The sequence below is a fragment of the Sinocyclocheilus rhinocerous genome, unplaced genomic scaffold (assembly GCF_001515625.1).
Source record: "Sinocyclocheilus rhinocerous isolate Xijiao unplaced genomic scaffold, SAMN03320098_v1.1 scaffold208, whole genome shotgun sequence".
Classification (NCBI taxonomy): domain Eukaryota; kingdom Metazoa; phylum Chordata; class Actinopteri; order Cypriniformes; family Cyprinidae; genus Sinocyclocheilus; species Sinocyclocheilus rhinocerous.
In genome coordinates, this window is record NW_015650085.1 from 284,684 (window position 1) to 305,812 (window position 21,129).

General features: G+C 36.3%; 2 protein-coding genes across 2 annotated transcripts in view; both read right to left on the reverse strand.

Moving 5' to 3' along the window:
* The window catches only part of LOC107711494 (ras association domain-containing protein 3-like), a 40,731-nt gene extending 22,916 nt beyond the window's left edge, over positions 1 to 17,815 (reverse strand). Inside the window, exons 1-2 of the mRNA XM_016516479.1 lie at positions 17,259 to 17,815; positions 8,510 to 8,643 (exon numbers count right to left, since the gene is read on the reverse strand). Coding sequence (XP_016371965.1) covers positions 8,510 to 8,643; positions 17,259 to 17,706 — 582 coding nt within the window. The 5' untranslated portion in view covers positions 17,707 to 17,815. The remainder of the gene's footprint in view (positions 1 to 8,509; positions 8,644 to 17,258) is intronic.
* An 823-nt stretch (positions 17,816 to 18,638) lies between these two features.
* LOC107711495 (uncharacterized) overlaps positions 18,639 to 21,129 on the reverse strand; it is a 4,511-nt gene continuing 2,020 nt past the window's right edge. The window contains exons 3-7 of the mRNA XM_016516480.1: positions 20,522 to 20,778; positions 20,287 to 20,403; positions 20,106 to 20,164; positions 18,938 to 19,210; positions 18,639 to 18,853 (exon numbers count right to left, since the gene is read on the reverse strand). Of these exons, the coding sequence (XP_016371966.1) occupies positions 18,815 to 18,853; positions 18,938 to 19,210; positions 20,106 to 20,164; positions 20,287 to 20,403; positions 20,522 to 20,778 (745 nt within the window). The 3' untranslated portion in view covers positions 18,639 to 18,814. The remainder of the gene's footprint in view (positions 18,854 to 18,937; positions 19,211 to 20,105; positions 20,165 to 20,286; positions 20,404 to 20,521; positions 20,779 to 21,129) is intronic.

Below are 21,129 nucleotides of genomic sequence, written 5' to 3' on the forward strand. Positions count from 1 at the left end.
CTTGAGGTATTCGGTCAATCACAACGCACTGGATAGCTGGTCAATCAGAGCACACCTCGCTTTTCAGACCGATGAGCTTTGTAAAAATCGACACGTTTCAGAAAGGCGGGGCATAGAGGAGAAACAATAATGTACAGTATGTGGAAAATAATGTGTTTTTTTAACCTTAAACCGCATAAACACATTTCATTACACCAAATACACAAAATAATGTTCTTTTTAGCAGCATCATATGACCCCTTTAAGGTCTGGTTTTGGCTCTACTCCACAAGCAAACCCATTATTTTTAGGGTTAGGCGCTCTTTGTAATTTATCCAAAGATGTTGGGTCCCAGATCACAAATATCTGGAGAATTAGAAAGTTGTTCTAAAATTACACACAAAAGTTATAGCATGTAACTAAGTTCTTGTAAAAAGCAAATTATTACTCTATTTTAAGTGTGTAGAAGAGCACAACATTTATGATATCCTATGCAAATTTTCCTCTATACCCATGAACGCGCCTCAGCTTCGGCTTGCATTATCAGTCAGGCGATATTCATTACTGCGACCACCGCCAAACAGTTTTTCTATCAACTTCTAAGAGCTCCAAACCAAAAGAGTGCAGACATCATGTTTACTGTGTTAACAGCTGCTTTGAGGTTTTAGCATACTATGTTTCCAAACGATTTTCCACTTTATACATGTATATTTTGTATTTTACAATGCATCACATATGATAACACCCCACCCAGTCAAGAGAAAAACAGCTGATTCCAAAGAGTGAAGTCCAAGCAACATCTGCAGTAGATCAAGGACAGGGTAACCACGCCCCACAAACTGCAGCTTTCAAGAAGTTTGAGGAAGGACAGTTCTTAATTTAAACCCAAGAACATGGAGAAGACCTAAAAATACCCTGTCAGAAAAGGAATGGCCAAATCATGCAAACCAAAGGCATCAGTGGCAGGTCAGTACTATGTCAAATTAACCAACACAATCTCACAGCAATTCATAATAAGTCATTTTAACTTTTGGTGAATTGGTGGCTAAAGGCACGTTCATACCCAAAATGATAACTAGGCATATAACTATTAAGTTTTAATAATCATTCTAATTCTACGAGAATAGGAAATTCCATGCTACAACTAAAACAACGACACAGAAGAACAATATTGCTGGAATCACTCTCAGGAAGATTTTTTCCAGGTGATAAACGATTGACAGCCAATTGGAATCCACCCAGCTTTAGGATGTTTACACGACACAATTTTCAGCTAAAAATGGAATATGCGTTTTGGCTGTTAATTTACACAGCCAAAAGGGCATTTTGGGAGCCTGAAAATGCAAACTTTTGAAAACGATACCGTTACTGTCTCCATGTAAACTATGAAAACGCAAAATTGTGAAAATGGTGATGTCATAAGTGTTCATATGTCTATAGGAATTCATATGTGCGCAGGCGTGTCATGTTTCTTTACAAAGTGACATTGCCAACTACTGGCCCGGCATGCATTATACAGCATTTAACTATTTTTGCGGGGATCATTTTGACAGCATTGTAGTCTACGCGAACCTTTTCGAAAATGCAAAGGAAAAACTTTTCCCTTTTTAATATAACCACTATCATGTAAACATACCCTTAAAGAGCTAGCACTAAACGTTATAGTTATCTTTATAGTAATAGTCCTTGTCTAAGCGAATCTTTTCGAAAATGCAAAGGAACCCTAACCCTAACCACTATCATGTAAACATACCCTTAAAGAGCTTGCACTAAACGTTATAGTTATCTTTATAGTAATAGTCCTTGGTGTGAACGGGCCTTAAATTGTGTAAGTTCATACGATCCCATTTGTACGTTTTTGTATGATCTGTTTACAACAGTTAACTTTAGGGGTGGAGCTTTATGCTTAAATTTTTTTTCGAAAAATCCTACATTTTCATACAAATCACATCATACGAATTTGGTTTTAGGTGTGAACGAGCCTTAAATTTTGTAAGTTTGTACGATATTCACACATTTTTGTACGATCTGTTTACAACAGTTTTAGGGGTAGAGCTTCACGCTTTTTTCTAAAATTCATAAATTTTCATATAAATCACATCGTACAAATTAATACAAAATCATCATCTTAAAAAATCTTTATATTTTCTCATGAAATCCATTTGAATTAACATTAGTACAAAAACAATGCCTATTCTAGAGAAAAACTATTTTAAAAATATGTTTTAATTGCTGATGCAACATAAACTTCTTAAAATGCACAATAAATTGAAGTAGAAGTAACTTCCACAGAGGTGACCGGTGACTGCAACCTGTGGTTTTTCCGGTTGTGGGCCGTAGCCTTCATTAGACATTACTCACATTCCTTTGCTGAGCGGGATTGGCTCATGTTCCCAGCACACATGCTCTGTTTATGTGCCAGCAGTTACATGAGGGCATGTGGAATGTCTCGTAAATCAACTTTCAACAATTTCTTATACATAAACACAAAGAGTTTTCTGTGAATGTGTGGATGACCTCAGTGCACACCTTACTACACTCATTAATGTTTGAGCTCATCTGGGAGGGTGTGGTTTGGGAGGTCAGAGAATAAAGCCATTTCAGTCCTCTAATTGTCCTAAATTATAAGGCTAAACCTGTAATGACAAATTGCTACATGTATAGTGTTTGCTCTTTAATTATACTTTAAGAGACCATTGAATCAAGGTCACTTTAAAGAATTACTTTGCAAAGATGACTGTAATTTAAAAAAATTAATTCAGTTTGAGACTCAAACTTTTACACACCCTTATGTAACACAAAAAGCACAAGTGATATAATAAATGTTTTTATCCTCTGACACTTGAATCTATTTTAACCAAGCCATTTTTATTGAGGTAACTAATACTGTAAAGCAAACGCCAGCACCCAAAGGCACAGTAACTCTACAGTGCATGACAACAGAGGCATGACTCCTATCAACGTTCAAAAGGACTATTTTGTATGATGTATTACCATTTAAAAGTGTTAGTTTCCCCCTGCTCAGTCACTCCAGAAGTTATTTTGGGATGCTCAAGATATGAGTGGTAAACTCAGAAAGACGAGAATCTGAGGGAAACTGAAACAGACGGTGACCTCAGCCTCTCAGTCTAAACGCTAGCAAGATCCAAGCCGAGATCAGGGTTTTCTACACAAACAATTAGTGTTCGCTATCCCTAGATGGAAATCATAGTCTTTTCTCCGGCCAAACCTCACATATCCAGACAGCAAAGAAAGACTAGATAGAATGTCATTTGGTACCAGAATCCATACAAAGGACACCCACATTTCACGGTTTAACTGCAGGACAGGTTCCGCCTTGTCTTGTGGTGGGTTTCAGAAGGTCGCTTGAAGTTTTATAGACTCTTTGTAAGTCAGTCTGGTGTCTACATTACATACAGGCATAATTGTCTATGTTATCCTACAATCTTTTGAATTCCGCAATCTAAACCCCCAGGAAAGCATCTACTTTGGTTTAAATAGTTTTATCTAAACATAAACATTGGGCTGAGATGGACGTGTCCTCTATAAACAATAGCTTGATTCAAACTCTCTAGACTGAACCTACAATGGGTCCATGATTGTATGAAAAGCGAGTGGAAGGATGAAGATAAGGCCAGATGGATTGTGAGAACAAATTTGACTTGAATACAACAGTGCATTCAACTAGCATATCTCTACAGCGTGTTTACTGTAATTTTGACTTTTTAAAGCCTGTGTCACTGGTTAAAATTATATATGTATTATTATATCTTGGCTCATGCACATTTTATAGTCAGAACAATCCACTACTGGTTTTAAGGAACAGGTTTGTTATCAGTCCCAAAGGTTTGTAAATACCGCAATATGCAATCCGACCCGTTGCTGAGCTTTCCACTTTTACATCCAGCTGATCCTGTCGGCTAATCCAGTCCTTCTGAATGTGGTGACGGCTGGGAGCAATTAGCAAGCACTCATTCACATGCAGACAGGCTGGGTGTGCTTTTCCATGGAAAGGTACTTTATTACTGTTTGATATAGAAGTAGCCACAGCAACTGCTCTCTGGTGTTCTGTGAAAGGGTCTTAAGTTTTAGTGGCTCCATGGTTTCATTTACAAACTTAGGCTAGTTTAATTAAAAACACTCTTTTAGGACCTGAGAACTCATATATGCATGTATTTATGCACTGCGATTACGTAGCAACGTTTGGAAAACAGTAGTACGTTCCAGAAAGGGTTTTGGATCAAAGTTATGTGAAGGTATTCTGGATAGTTACCTCTGACCTAGCAATGAAGATCTGAAGAAAGAGACGCTCTTAGCTCTTAGCTTATTCTGCTAAGACGGTTTGTCTTCTTTAAAGCTGCGTGAACTAAAAGTGAATTATGGTCACAGATTGTGGTCCTCAATTAGGTCAAAGGGCCTGACCTACATAGTAGGGTACTTATAGCTTCCTTTAGGTCATCATGTGACAGTTAAAAGCCAAAGTGAATTCTTCTAGCATTCCAGTCCAGCAAAGAATGACATATTTTCCCAAGCTGCATAACTGGAGCAATAATTGCCAAATTCTTCTTGCAAACTCCTTTTAAGCAAATGTCATTCTAAGCCTACACAATTAATGCAATTCTTGAGGTTCGACAGACAAATCCGTTATTAAATGCTAAAATAGCTACATTTTACAGGCCTTACTGAATTTTAGCACTCAAGGTTCAGCTGGAATTTGGCTCCAACCCATTCGGAGGGTAGACTTAGCAGTCCAACAGCAAATTTACCGAAGTGCACAAGCAAAACGAAACTAGAACATGTTTTGCACTGATGCTTCATAATTATTATTTTTAATTATTATAACATAAAAACTGCCAAAACTTTCACATCATGTAATCATTGCTTTAACTTGTTCATTGTTTCTGCTTAAATGATTATGTGACATCAACTACCCAGCTAACAGGGAACGTTTTCAAAACTTTGGCAAAATTCTGGCAAAGTTCTCTCAAAGTTCTTCAAACATTCTTCCAGTAACGTTAATAGAACATTTGTTCAGTTCTCAAAAAACCGAATGTAATGTTCTCAAAACATTAGCACAATAACATACAGCTTTCATGGAACTTTTTTTTCTGAAACATTATATTTAGATGTTCTTGTAACATTTTTAAGTGCTATTACTTGTTTCAAAACGTTCATAGAACATTTAAAAGAAACATTCTCACAATGTCTGCAAAATTATAAAATTGAATGTTCCCTTCACGTTGCATAACCAAGTTAATTATTAAAAAACTGAATGTTTTGAACATTCAGATAACTTTCAGAAATAACGTTTTCATAACTTAAAGAGAATGTAAACAAAATGATCTTACAACATTTTATTAGCTGGGAAACTGCATGACATTATGTGATACGGTCACCAATGATAACATATCACTCTTATATGTAATGAAGAAACATTTGTTTTCAGTGAAGCTGCTTTGAAACAAATGAACTTTGAAATGTATTGTGAGAAGCGCTTTACAAATAAATGTGAATTAAATTGGACTGAACACACATTTGCACATAACAGCATGTGTTCCTGTATAATAGCATGTTTAACCTAGTCAAACATCACGTTATCTGTGACATCTGACATCAGCTGCAGGCTGAAATATGATGCAGGCATAAACTCTAGACCCAATGTGATGCAGAGCCAAATCAAATCAGCTTAAGTGAATCAGCCAATTTATTTACAATCTCATCACATGACCTGCAGACTGCAGACGTGAACTTTGACTAAAATATCTGTCCTTCTCTACTGACAGCAATTAAAATCTTACAGGAACAAAAACCAGTGCTGAACATATAGTAAACTTGACCAATAGAGACCAGATTGTGTAACATGTTTCCCCATATCTTTGTTAGTAGGAGTCAAATGGGCGTGTGGTTTGTGTGGTGGAGTTAAAGCTTCGCCTCTTGCATTTTGGACCAGCTTCACCACCCAAAGAGTTCCCAGCATTCAGTTCTCGCCTGCTATCAAACTGCTGTCTCACAGGAAAAATGAACGGCCCACATTATTCTGAAACACACTTGTGCTGAATCTGAACTTTAACATGGCTTTCTTTGGGAGAACTAGGCTACAAATCAAGTTTCATAAAATTTTGTGTTGCTGTAAAAATGATGTTGTTCTTGTCCTTGATGGTCTCTCCTGCTGCTTACAGTAATGATGAGTTTACAGAAATGGACTGGTGCTTATTAGTTATTACTGTGGTCAATGCACCTGTGGGTTTGTGTTTGTGTCTGTGCTTGAATCTAATGTAATGTGTGCGTATGTAAACAGACTCTATTTCTTACATCTGTCTGTTTGTTTCTTTTCGTTTGGATCATATTTACACCTCTGTTGCTTTTTCAGGCTCTACACACAATATTGCTGATTCAACAGAACAGTCATAAAACAGCAGCTTTTTCAAAGGTAAAACATATTTACACCAGCAGCTTTACAGTAATCATGGAAAACATCAGATATGAATCACTCTTACACTATGCACAGCATAAACATACGTTTATTAAGGTATCTTTCATAAAAATGGAGTGTTCTGATGCTAAATTTTGATGGCCAAGTCTGTGAAATAACAAACAATATTACTTGTTTTTTTTTACTTGTTAAATAATGATTAGGAATTTATTTACCTGTAAATATATAGTTAAAATAAAGCTGAAATAAAATAAAATATAAATACTGATGAAAAACATGTTGCCTCAGCAATTAACTGAAATAAAATAAGCTGAAGTACTAAAATTACAACAACAAAAAAACTGAATAAAAATAAAAATAATAAAACCACCAATTAAAAAAGCTACATAGAAATATTCAAAACAACTAATAAAAATGACAAAAGCACATTACAGTATTACAAACTTTAAAATGAAAATGAAAACTAAAAATATAAAAATAAAAGCTAGTCAAAATATTAAATAAATGCTATTTTACATTTTCTCAACAAACTTGATGTTGTGTCTTATAGTTTTGATGTACATCTCCACCAGTATTTTATCAGTGGTTTGTTTCTGTGTTGTCGAGTGGGTGTTACATGTAGACACCCTGTCCTCCCTCAGCAGTCAGCGGTTTGTATGACCTTGTCTGGCCCTGACTCAACTGACTCTTCAGGGGGAGGAGGGCGTCTGGAATGTAGGGTCTATATGAAGAGTCAAACACACGCACACTAAAATGAACGTTAGACTCGTCCATGTTTAGACTGACGCAGACAGCTGGTTTGAATGTACACACCCATGCTTAATCCCAAATTACTAACGAACCAACTTCAGATCTCACACACGATACAGCATCATCTAACAGTGCAATATGTACTAAACATCCATAAAACAAATAAACAAACTACATAACGTGAATAGTGGCCCATACTATTTTTATTTCATATATGACAAAAATATGATTAAACTGGGTCATATGAGCACATGTGAGGTAATAATCATATTATTAATTTAATTATATTTCAATTTAAATAAAATTAAAATCAGAATAGATTAGAAATACTAGCATGCATCTACAGTTTACAAATTACTTTAAAAGTACTTTCCAAATGTACTTTAACTTTAATGTACTTTTGGGGGAATAAATGTGGCCAGTTATCATGAAAATAATGTCACGATCCCCAAAAAAATTCCCCCAAAATATTTTTGATTTTGGGGTGCATTTGTTTTGAAATGCTGACATGTTCTTGACAGTTTCCATGAAATGCACCCATTTATAAACAATTTGAATCCGTTTTGTATTCCAACCAGTCCGCAATACAGTTAGACTCTGTAGCCACAGTAACTCAGCAATTTACATATTCCAATATCTCTTCCTGCATTGCACTAAACTGACCGAGCTGGATTAGTGTGAATAGCACACATACCACATTAACCTGTCTGTTGACCCCGCTGGGTCACACACACACAGCTCATCTTTCATTCATACCGCACAGTTTACAGAGCATCGGGGGTGAGAGTCTTCACAGCACAGGCACATGAGAACAAAACTGGACACTATGGGGACCAGAGGAATTCTGCTGAAGAGTAATATCCTGCTATTGTTATATTCCAAGCCAAGTGCAATGGGAATGAGCGTGTGTGTTTACACTCATATGGTGCGAAATAACAGTGCATCATCCTTTAGCTAAATCACACCATTGCGTCTAAGTAAAGACTAAAGAAAAGCAATAATTAGTTACTATAAGCAAACTATGACCAACACACCCTTAAACCTTCAGCACATGATGTCTGCTAATGGCCGTACTAAAGGACTGTTAATCTGTTATATGCCAATGAAGATTAAAATAACATGTACCAAAACCAAAAATGAATATAACATTGCTCAAGCTACATTAACAGCAATATTGAGACTAGTTTAGGTCGTTTGTCTGCTACGGTTCTCCCCCTTGTGGTCACACCTAACCACCACTAACAATCAGATGACTGTGATTGTTGTCATTTAACTTCCCTATTTCAAAGATCTTGAACTGAATGTGCATGTAAAGTGAAAGCAGACATGAATAAACTCTGTACTCACGCTGTGTGAGGACTGATTGTTGTTAAGATGGTCCTGAGCAAGAGGGCTGAGTGGGCAGCCATTAATGGATCCGTTCCGATGACAGTCTAGCGCCACCTGGTCACGGCACTGAGCATGACACGTGTATTTACAACCTAGAGGAGAGAAAACAAGAACAGACAGCCATGTTATTCCATAGTATGTATTAACTAATAAGTAAAAAAAAAACATGCTACAACATTATTTTTTTAGGGTGTTGCTAGAGTCTTCTAGGGCATTTCTAAAGCATTTCTGATGTTTTATCACATTGTTTTAGAAAAGTAATAGCACAACTCTCCTCAACAAAGTGCATCGTATTTGTTCCGGTCTGTAGGAGATTTATTGAAATATGTTGGTTTTTCCGTGAGGCTAAATGGAAAGCAAAATATCGGTTTGCAAATAAGATGGCACACATGCAAATTTTTAACGTAGAAAAGTTTAGACGTGTTTAAGGAAAGTGGAAGAAAACACCATGTGCATTAAGGCAATATAAAACTGACAGTGCTTTGAGCATTAAATACAATGCATTGTTAAAATAAAATAATCTTTATTTTCTATGTAATTTGCATGCATGTATTTTATGTATTTCATGTGAAAGCTTCTTTACTGAAAATTATGCATTCTTCCTAATGCTGAAATGATTCCAAATCTATCTCAAAAATGCACTGGATGTATAATTAATAAAACTGGATAGACAATAAGAAGAGCATCCTCTGCTTTACAATCCTCACCAGTGTTCACAGACGACATGACGCACATACACTTGCTTATTCATCCAATGTTGATTACATGAGGCATTTCTCACTAGCTAAAAACAAACCCTTTGGTGCTTTTTTTTTTTTCAGTTCCTGTCACTGTTATGACCTACCTGCAGACTGATGCTTGACTTGCTGGGTAATTTTGCCGTAAAGTTTACAGAATGCTGCTCCCATCCCACTCAAGTATACAAGTGATGATGCTTTCTGTCTCGAACGTTTAACTCACGGCATCCCGTCAGAAACAGAGCTCATCCTGTGCAGTTCACTCTCAGAACAGAAGGACAAACTCATCTGCCTCTCGTCCATGCAATCTCCACGGTAACTCATTTGTGTGTAACTCTCTCTCTCTCATTGTGCTGCGTCAGGTGATTTGACTGTCAAATGATGAAGCTTCAGTCAGCAAATGATGGACACATATAGTACATGGCAGGAGATGTAGGAAGCACTTTGTGTTTAAATATGCATGCAGATGCATTTTATCAACACCCTAGATGCATCACCCTTAAGATTCAGAATTATTAAACTGATTATTAGACTATTACTGTTCTCATATTAGTTTACGTCACAGCAACTGGTGGCATGATAAACTCGAGAAATTGTCAGATTTAGGAGATAAACTCGCAGTTCTGACTTTATTTCTCAGAATTGCGAGTTTATATCTCACAATTTTAACTTTAACACACAACTGCAAGTTTATATTGCAATTCTAAGAAAAAAAAAGTCGAATAAAAAATAAAAAATTGTGAGGTGCAAACTCACAAATGCAAGGAAAAAAAGTCAGAATTGTGAGATAAGAAGTCACAAATACCTTTTTTATTTTTTACTTAGTAGCAAAAAACCATAGAATTCTCATTTTAGAGGGCATTTGATTAAACAAAAAAAAGTTTGTGTTTAAAGAAAATTAAGTCAACTTTTTTGAAGGAGTTCACTACTATATATTAACCTCAGAACTGACATTTATGCACATAACACCACAAATCTGATTTTTTTTTTTTTTATTTAAGACTACATGCCCAATTTTGATCTTGCAAAGCTGGTTTATCTCCATTTGAAACACCCTAGATTAAATTTTTAATGTGTGTTTGTGTTTAAAGAAAATTAAGTCAACTTTTTTGAAGGAGTTCACTACTATATATTAACCTCAGAACTGACATTTATGCACATAACACCACAAATCTGATTTTTTTTATTTTTATTTAAGACTACATGCCCAATTTTGATCTTGCAAAGCTGGTTTATCTCCACTAATTTATCAGTCCTGTCAACGTTCAGGTCTGTACTGACAGCCATCTAAATCCTGCACATTGTATCTATAATCCAATTTCTGTTTCTCTGCGTTTTATATACCCAAATTGAATTTCAGCTTCTCAAACAGTCAAGGAAATTACAAATAAGATCTTGTTAATATCTTAAATATTTCTGCTAGACATCAGTGCGATTGAATGGAGAGCACATGGTCCCCAGTAAACTCACAAACATCTCTCTTCTAGACTTCTAGAAGAAGGATCTCAGAAATCTCAAACTGAGCTCAGATTACCAGAATCAGAAGCCAGAGATCTCAAAATGAACTCAAACATTTCTTGATGAATTTTTTTGTTTAAAGACCAAAGTATGTGAGTTATGTGAGCACATTCATTTAATAACTCTACTGTGCTGTATGTCAGCACTTACCATTTATCTCATATATGTCTTTGTATATTTCTCCTTAAGAATTTTAGACATCTAGGAGGACAAAGTTGATGCTTAAATGTAACATCTCTGAGATGCCATCGTCTCTGAGCAATAATATATTCCTCTGGGGAGCAGGAGGAACGCTGCTCTTTTAAAAGATCAGCAGAGAGCAGAATGACACAGGGGATGAGCAATGATAGGGTGTAATGAAAGTGGATCTTTTATACTGGGGCATGATGGGTAATGGTTGTTTAAAGTGCCGTTCTTTGCACAGAGCTGCGGTCTTGACTGTGTAGGAACTGAGCTAATGTATGCCCACACACACACACACAATCAATTCAGGTCTCTGGGGCGGGTGGGAAGTGCAGGCCTGTCTCTTCCTTAATTGCACTTCCCATAATGAAGGACGGCGCTATCGATCAGAACCTGCCCGAGGAGCAAAACTTCACACACACACACACACACACACACACACACAATACAGCACTGTCCCGTATTTAGATTGTGGTGTGATGTTGCAATATTTGGGACTCTGTTTCTAAAACTTTGCATGTTGACAGAGAACAAGTCATTCGAGTTCTTAAACGCTTCCCACACAAACACATTACAGACAGCTCATATAACACAAAAGCGTGATTCCCACAACAGCATCGTCTCACTTTCTAAATATTTACCACCCTCACACAAAATACTGATAAGGTTCATTTCAGAGTAAAATCATCGCATTTGCTTTCACTAACACTATAAAAGAATAATAATATGCTTGAGCAAGAAAATATACACAGCATCCAAACCAACATACAATCCATTCTAAATAATACAGAGAATAATATAGTCATTATACCACAATGAAAATTATGATGACATAATTTTATGATGAGTATGTGCCAATATTGGCTTACTACATTAATCAAAAATGCATTCCCATCACCATTAAAGTACACTATCGTTCAGAATTTTGGGGTTGGTAAGATTTTTTCATTTTAAAGTGTTTCATGCTCACCATCAAAATACAGAAAAAAAGTAATATTGTGAAATATCATTACAATTTAAAGTAATGGTTTTCTCTTTGAATATATTTTAAAATGTAATTTATTCCTGTGCAGCAAAACTGAATTTTCAGCACCATTACTCCAGTCTTCAGTGTCGCATGATCCTTCAGACATCATTCTCATATGCTGATTTGCTGCTCAAGAAACATTTATTATTATTATGAATGTTGAAAATAGTTGTGCTGCTTCATATTTTAATGGAAACCATGATAATTTTTTTTCAAGATTCTTGTTCAAAGAATAGCATTTTTTTGAAATAAGGTTTTTTAAATGTCTTTATAAGCGTCTTTACTGTCACTTTTGATCAATTTAATGCATCCTTACAGAATAAAAGTATTAATTTCTTAAAATGAAAAACTTTTGAACAAGTGTATGTACTTTTAATACGTAGTGAAGTATGCAAATTGGGATGCAGCCATAAACTGTGATTGACTCAACCAGGAAGAAGGAAAACATAATCTGTAATTAAATTTAATGGAAACCATGATAATTATTTTTTCAAGATTCTTGTTCAAAGAATAGCATTTATTTGAAATAAGGTTTTTTAAATGTCTTTATAAGCGTCTTTACTGTCACTTTTGATGAATTTAATGCATCCTTACAGAATAAAAGTATGAATTTCTTAAAATGAAAACTTTTGAACAAGTGTATGTACTTTTAATACGTAGTGAAGTATGCAAATTGGGATGCAGCCATAAACTGTGATTGACTCAACCAGGAAGAAGGAAAACATAATCTGTAATTAAATAAGAATGCAGTTTCTGACGTCAGTACAGGCTCTTTGTGAACGTCAACCAGGCTGTTTTCCACTCTCTCTACTTTTACTTTTAACTAGATTTATTTCACAGATGTGTGTTTTGGACAGGTGGAAGTGTCATTCTTTCACCATTTTTTATTACTTGTCCACATGTTTATTCCATCCTCACAAAATATAGCGTGAGCACAATATGAAGCAGCTTATGTTGAATCTTGAAACATCTGTAAACCCTTTTAAATGTGTTTGATAAAATATGTCCTCCAGACTGACAAAATGACATCTATGTCGCCTGTTGCTGATTTTTGACAGTGCTATTTCCTCCTCAAATACCTCTCTCATATCAAAGTCTGTTTGTGGAAACTTGCAAGTGGCGACTAAACATGTAGCCGAGCCTGTCCTTGCTCATTTGATCACAGATAACTATTTTTGACTGTCTGTGTCTGTGCTTTTTTGGTAACTAACAATAGAGTTTCTCATGTTGTTTTCTGTTCAAGGCAGAGCCACATTCTGTCGTCTCCATTCCAGATCGGCTTGGCGCTGGGATTAGATCGGACCGCTGAAACAACACACCGCAGACAGGACACATGCTCAACAACACCTGCCTGTGACAAAACATCAAGAAGACACTCCATTCTTTCACATGACTTAAACCGGCGAACTATTCGCCATGTTATCGCGAACCGCTTCCCACATCAGTGTCGGCTGTTTAGACTCAGCTCTGTGCTTCAGCAGATGTTTTACTTAGCATACTTAGCACTGCATTTGTGCCTGAAAAGTGTGAGGTTTACATTACATCAACTGAGACGCCATGGCCCCCAGCGACACAACATCAACACAATGATACCACACACAGACAGACCACAACATAATCATTGTCTAGTAGATGATGACTGTTTAGTGAGCAACAGGTGTCAGGGCCGAAGATAATGAATGAGCACCATGTTAACTTATTCATTCAGATGTGCTGAATAATAGACAGGACATCCGAATTAATCTCTCTTTCATTCTTCATTCTCTGCAACATCTCTGGCCACAGTAACAGAAACAGCGTTGCTCAACATCACAGTTTAGATTCAGTTTAATCCTAAAGCCATTATTCACTGGAAATGCATTTGAGTTTAAGACTAAACTTAATATATTGCTTCTACATGTCAGAGGTTTTCAATCTTTTAGATGCCACATATCCCTAAATATGATCATCTACACTGAAAAAAGTGTTAACATCTTAATTAACTGGATTTAAAGTATAAAAATATCACTGAATCGACCTATACATAAATTTTTTACCAACAAAACTAAATGTTATAGGTTAAATAAGGTAGAAATGGCTCTTTAAGGGAACAATCACAGCTTACCACTTTTTACATATAGTTTCTTGTATAAAGACCTAATTTCTACTATGAAAAATTTATATTCTAAATATATCTAAAATATTATTTCTAAAAATATTTAGTATTTATTGAGTTACATTATTACATTTGTAATGACTCATTATTGTACTGTACTTATTTACACATTTATTTTAATATTATGTATATTTATGTATTTGCTAGTTTATTTTTATCATTTTAAAATGTATTTGAATATAATTTTCACTGCTAGTTTTATTTATTTATTTGCTTGTTTGTTTAAATTTTTTTAAATAATACAATTTTAAAATTATTATTATATTATGAACATTATTTTTTTTTATGCTTGTTCTCTAAACATTTCCATGGTCCCCTTGTGAGCCCCCATGCTTGAAAACCCCTGCCATATGCAATGAAGACCGGTGTAGTTTAAGTTTATTATTAAAATATTTTCCATTGGAGAATGACTGACTTCGGCCAGTAAGCAACCACATACAATATGCTTCAGAAAATGTAAAAATCTAGATTGATTATCAATACCTATTTTTTATTAGCAAGAGTTAAAATGTCAATAGCTGACTACATTCAAACTAATAATAAAAAAGCTAAAAAATAAATAAAATTAAAAGACAAGAAGGTCAGTAATGTCTGTACAAGAAATGACACTATATCTGTCCTCATCAGTATGAAGTCGTCATCTAAATTCCACTTGCCTGAACGATAAAACTACAAAAAGCAAAGAGATCTGGACCCACCGGATGACTTCCACAGCAGACTATCTTCCAGTCGCCTGGAGCGCCGCATCGCTTTTGGGAAGCGGTAGAGGATTCCAGTAAGTCTTCTCAAAGTTCTTGCAAAGCCTTTCCCCAGACCCATGACCAGAGCAACATCAAGTCTCACTTCAACCCCTGAAATGTCTTCCCTGCATCATGGCTTCTGACTACTCACCGCTAGTGGTCTCCTGTCATTGAGCCCCCTGCTCCAGTGAGTGTGTGTGTGTGCAGTTGTTCAGTGGCCTCCGTGGTTCCCCTGCGACTGCGTCAGCTGGTTGAGGGGAAGCTCACTGTAAGCCGAGGTTGTGCTGTGACAGGACGGTGTGCCTTCTCTAGACACACTGTCACTGCCATGACACAAACAAACAGATGGGCATTAGGGGAGCCGACAGGTGGGTGTCAAATAGCAGCACACAATGCAGTCTAGCTGAGAGGGCCAAAGGAACGTGACCCACAAAGATGGAAAAAAGGTATCTTTGTTCATTTTGCTTAGGTATATTGTACATACAGACTATTATTTACAGTGAAGAGAAATCCCACAGAATACAGAGACGCTACAGTGAAAACCAGTTAAAAGGCCGAAAAGCTTTACTTTCCCTGTTTTTCATCACAACCATTGCTGATGTTACAGGTGGCAAAAAACACAAGATATACAAGGAGGAAACTGTCAGTGACCACGTTTCATGCACTTTCCAATTTAAATTTAAACAGCATACAGTATATTACATTAATATGCTTCATTGCTATTGGAATATTCCCATATACTGTACATGTAATCGGCATATTCTGAATAAACATGTTTATGAATGTACTTTTACCATTTTTCATAATACTTTTGTTTGTATATATGCAAATTAACCGTGTATGTTACTGAGTGAATTTTAGTCATTCTAGTGTTATTTTAGTATTATTTATGTACTATTATAGTATTTACTAATATTTTGAATTAGCTTTTATTTGTATATTTTTCAATTAATTATAGTCAATTTTTTATTAATAATTAAAATATGCTTTTGTCATTTTTATTAGCTTTTATTTCTAATTAGCTTTAGTTTATTTTTATTTCAGTTTTAGTAATTTTAGTACTTCAACTTATTTATTTCTAAACTTTATACATTTTTTTAAGCTTACATTTTTCAGCTAATATTTTTGATTTTATTTTAAAATATATTTATAATATATTTCAGATTATTTCGATTACAAAAACACTTTTGCATCCCACACAATATCAGTTTATACAGGGATATGCTTGCTGTCTTTAGTTTTATAGAAACTGAAATATGTCAGTATATGGCAATTAATCATGTGCGTGTAAACATGGTCACTGACCCACACCAATGCACCTACAAACCTAAACAAGTCTAACAACCATCAAACCAAAGCAAGCAAACTCATTATCCACCTTAACATCATCAAAACAGACGCTACTCTCACAGAAAACATGAGTTAGTGAATGTTTTCTCTGCCCACATATTCAAGGATCTGTAAGAGGCCCCTTAAAATTAGCTAATAACGAAATTACAGACTAGTAAGGCTTTCAAGCTAATCAGCCAAACCAATTACTTTCTCGCTCTCAATTACCTGATCACTCGAGTCGAGCAGCCAGAAGATTCAGTGAAAGTTACCTTTGTCCAGTTGTTCCATTTGAGTTAACACTTGTGAATGGACAACCTCTGCACAAAGGCAGTTCAAGACAGAGAGCCATATTAAAGAGAATGAATTCATTCGTCTCAGGGTCTAATTTAATCAAAAACTCAAAGAAATACCCTTTCACTGCTAGCCATCAGTATAATCATGCTTTTTTAGGATGCCAAAATTTACAATACAAAATTTGGCTGCAGGGCAAAGCAGATAATGCTTTGCATATGATTTTTAGGAATGTTTTCACTACTGGGAACAATGCAAGGCATTCAGTCAGGAATGAAAACGTCAACCGTCACTGCCAGTGACCATTTCACCTGCAAATGACCAGTTTCTATAGAAACTGAGACCTGGATTTGATCAAATTAATTACGATTACACTTGGCTATTTGCATTGTCATGTATAATTATTAGTCATATTTGTGACACAAGTAAAGTAAATGTGGGTAAACAAGGTGCAACACAATGAATTTACAAGTCCGAACCAGTCTGTCAGCATGCCTGTAAATGAGTGTGTGGTGTGTGAGGAATCTCAAGAACATGCATAGAGTTTATGATGCGTTTATGAAATATTATAATGTAATGATTTTTATTTACCTACCTACTTTTTAACTACAGGAGCGGCATCAAGTGTCTTGATGAACATCACAATATGGTGATGACTCGACCTTGTCTAGACTAATAATATAATATAATCGTGTAATGATATAATAAAAATAAAAGTTCTCACCTGTACATGTCAAGCCACCGTGAAAAATATACGAGCAACACACATCGCACCAAGCGTACGTCGCGTCCTCACAAAACGTGTGTCCTTCTCCTTTCTCCTCTTTCACGCGGGGGTCTTTGGCCGAAGGTTCGAATATCGTCCTGACATCCGGGGGTTTGAAGCCCCTCTTTCTAGACCGCTGTCCGGCTGCCCCGTTCTCTGCCACCTTCAGTAGCGCGTCGCTTTGCGCGGGGTTTGGAAAGACGCGCGGCCTCTGGGGAGACGGAGCTCTCCTCACCGCCTTCACCTTGGCGTTTCGCATTCTGGATTTGGCTTTCGGTGAATTCTTCTCCATCAGCTCAACTTCTTCCACCCGAAAAGTGGGTAATCGGTTCAGCTGAGGCAGGGCTAGCGGTGACCCGACGGCGCAGTAGCGCGGTGGTGAGTACTTCCTATTGTGATGCATCATGACTGCGTTACCTAGTGCGCCGGAGGAAACACACAAACATCTGTAGATCCAAGAAGCCTGTTCGTGGAGGCTTGCGACGAGACATGTCTCAGGCTTCGAGAGAAGGCTTGTTGCGCTCAAGCAGGTAAGACAGGTGCACAGAGCGCGTCTCATGTTTCACCTGAGCAGAGCTGTGCGCAAGATGCGGGAGACACCCACGGTCTGTGGTTATTAGATCAAATCAATTACCAGAAGCAGGGTTGTTACAGTTAACAAAAACTAGAAGAAAGTTCGATATGATCAAACTAATAAACAATAATAAAATAAACGTTAACTTTATATTAAATAACTTTATTTAAAAATTGTTTAATTTGTACTAAATGAACTAAAAATGAAAAAAAAAAAAAAAACGACATAAAAAATGAAAATGAAATATATACAGTATATATATATATATATATATATATATATATAACATTTAAAATATTAGTAAAAATTATAATAACTCTGACTAGAAGCCTTTGGTTTAGTGGTTAAACAGCTGGGCTGGTGATCAAATTATTGTAGACTTCAACCAAAAGATTAATCGATGACATTTTAACTAGAAAAGTTGGTCCACATACTTACTAGTAAAAAAACAGAGAGACAAAATTACAAATTTACACAGTTATTTTAATATTACAACACTGAAAAAAATATACAAATTTCATTATTAAGACATTTTATATTCTCTTAATCACTTTAAAGTTCAAGGATAAGAAAATAAATGTTAATTTCGAAACAAAAGTACAGTTTTAACAAAAGGGCAAATAACAATTAATGACAATTTGGATGCTACATTAAATGACAAAAAGTGGCGTTAAACATGTAAACATGTATAATGCTGGTTTTCAAAGCACATGTTTTGAGGCAGTATCCGTAGCATTTTTTTGTGAGGTATGGTGACCATACGCTTAGATTTGGCACTATGAACTACCTCTTTTTTTTCTCTTGGATGCTATGAGGATGTAATGGAGAACAAAAACAAGATATCATTGCTGGTTCACCGAACAAAACCACTTTTTCAGGTTAATAAAGTGCCTGTGCCCCTGAGAAAGATGTTGTAATGCGAGGAGAGCATCTCATCTGCTCACTGGACTTCCTCTTTGGATTCATCACCAACTTCTCCCTGTGAAGGGAAAAAAATGTTAGTATGTGTTATTAGGCCAGATGTCATTGTTGTGAATAAGTGCGTCGTCACTGTGACACTTACATTGCCTACATCCATGTTTCTGCTAATCCACGTGGAGTATTTTTCCTGTAGATACCGGGCACCTAAGCCCATCACGTAGGTCACTGGATGATAATGGACGCCAACAAGCTGACTGGTGGCTTCACAGACCAGAGCCACATTGACTTTCTTGTCTTTCTGCTCTGGAGGCACGTCTGGTGAGACACTTCCACAGAAAGCTTCCATCACTTTCATGAAGAAGCCGTATGTGAGCGAGGACTGCAGTGCTTCAAGCAAGACCTTGTCTGCCTTAATCTGCCGCAGAGGTTCAGAGACAAGAGAAGAGATGTTGGTAAGTCTGTTCGTGATGTTGAGATGTTGTTTTTACTGTTTGTGACTCATTACTTAACGTCTAAACTGTTTCAGGTCTAACATGAGCAAATTCTAGTTATTCAAGCATTTTTTGAATAACTACAGATTTGTTTTGTAGGCTAAAAATTAAGCATATCTTTCACAATAAGAACATTTAATAGTTTAAGAATGTTATAAGGATATTCAGGGTAGGGTTGGGCGATGTCTACAGTGAAACATCACGATGAATGATGACATGGGGGTGGGTTGAGGTCTGAAGTGCCCAATTTTTGTGACCGTGTGGACGGTCCGCGTACAACAGCGCAGGCGCGAGGTGAATGCTGAGACAGAGCGAGTCAAGTAGACAATGACGAAGGAAAATGTTATCTATATTTTGACTTTTTTTTTCACAAAAAAAGTTCATTGAAACTTTAAAGTAGACACTTTACTTGCATTTAATATGCTTTCTGTGTATATAAAATCACTTTTGTGAATTTAATTTGATGCAGACACCAAAATGCAACATCTCGTCTTAAATTACATTACACTGAATTAAATTCAATTCAATTACACGGAATATCCTTACAGTATAATAATGTAATAAAATAAAATATTCTTTTTATGGTTTGTTGTTGCCCTGGGACACATTCTAATGTACGGGGGAATTAAACCATTACAGTATAATAACTGTATATAACTATTATGTATATATTTACACACACTACAATACTAAATGTTCAAATGTGCATTTGAATTTCTCTTAATGCTTCTCAGACTTTTGGACTGGGATAGAAACGGTGTCTGCAGAGACACCTGGTGGTCAGGATCAAATGCCATCACGAGAGCTCAATTCACTGACCTTTTCATTCAGTTCATCACCTTGTTCTCTAAGGAGCTCGGCCAGCTTTCTCGCAACATCTGCCGAGAGAACAGAAATGAGCAGTTCAGATGGAACTAACCACATCTGAATGAAGGGACTCGGTGACAGCAAATATAGCTAAATCTGAGCGTGAAATCAAATGGGAAGAATGAGCTCTTACCAGACTCCTCATCTTCTGCCCCGTCCGGTTCTATTTCACAGGGAGTGAAGTGCACAGAGTCTGATAGCTCTGTCAGCTCACTGACCATGTTCTCCATCTTCTTCACTTTCCCATCGCCTGAAACCGACGGAAGCAAATCAGACGCTGGAATCTCTACAATCTCACTTCCTCAATAGGGAATGTTTTAAAAAACACTTTAAGCAGCCACACATTAAGATTAATATTTCACACTTACTGAAAAATGTTGCTGGCTCTCGTACACGTACATCATCTGTCTGTGGTTTAATACACTTTAAGAGAGACGACAGTCTCTTCTTTCTTTTATTTTTCTTTGGTTTGCCGTGTTCTTCAGGCAGCTGTGGTGAAGACGGGACGTTCTGTGGCAGACGGGTGTCGGTGGGTCGTCTCTTGCGGGTGTATGCCATCAGGAGTTTGAACTCCAGACTGTCCGCCGCAGGCGTCCGGACGTCACCGTTACTGTGCTGCTGATCCCTGCTCACATATGCAAACACCTCATTAAAACACTTGGTTTGTGCAACTTAAACAGTATAAGTGCATTCAGTGTTTCTTTCATTTACTAAACGGAATTAATAATTGTAATCCACCACATCAAACAGATTTTTCTAGGCTACTGATATGCCTGGAGTCTTCAGCTCATATGAATATACATCATTTTAAATTCCTATTCATTTATTTCTGTGTAAAAAATTTTAATGAGGAAATATTACAATAAATACATTTTTTGTAAAGTTTAATTTGTATTTAACTTAATAGTTCAAGAACATTAGAATATTATAAGGATATTCAGTGCATCATTTAAAAAACAAATAACATATATATACA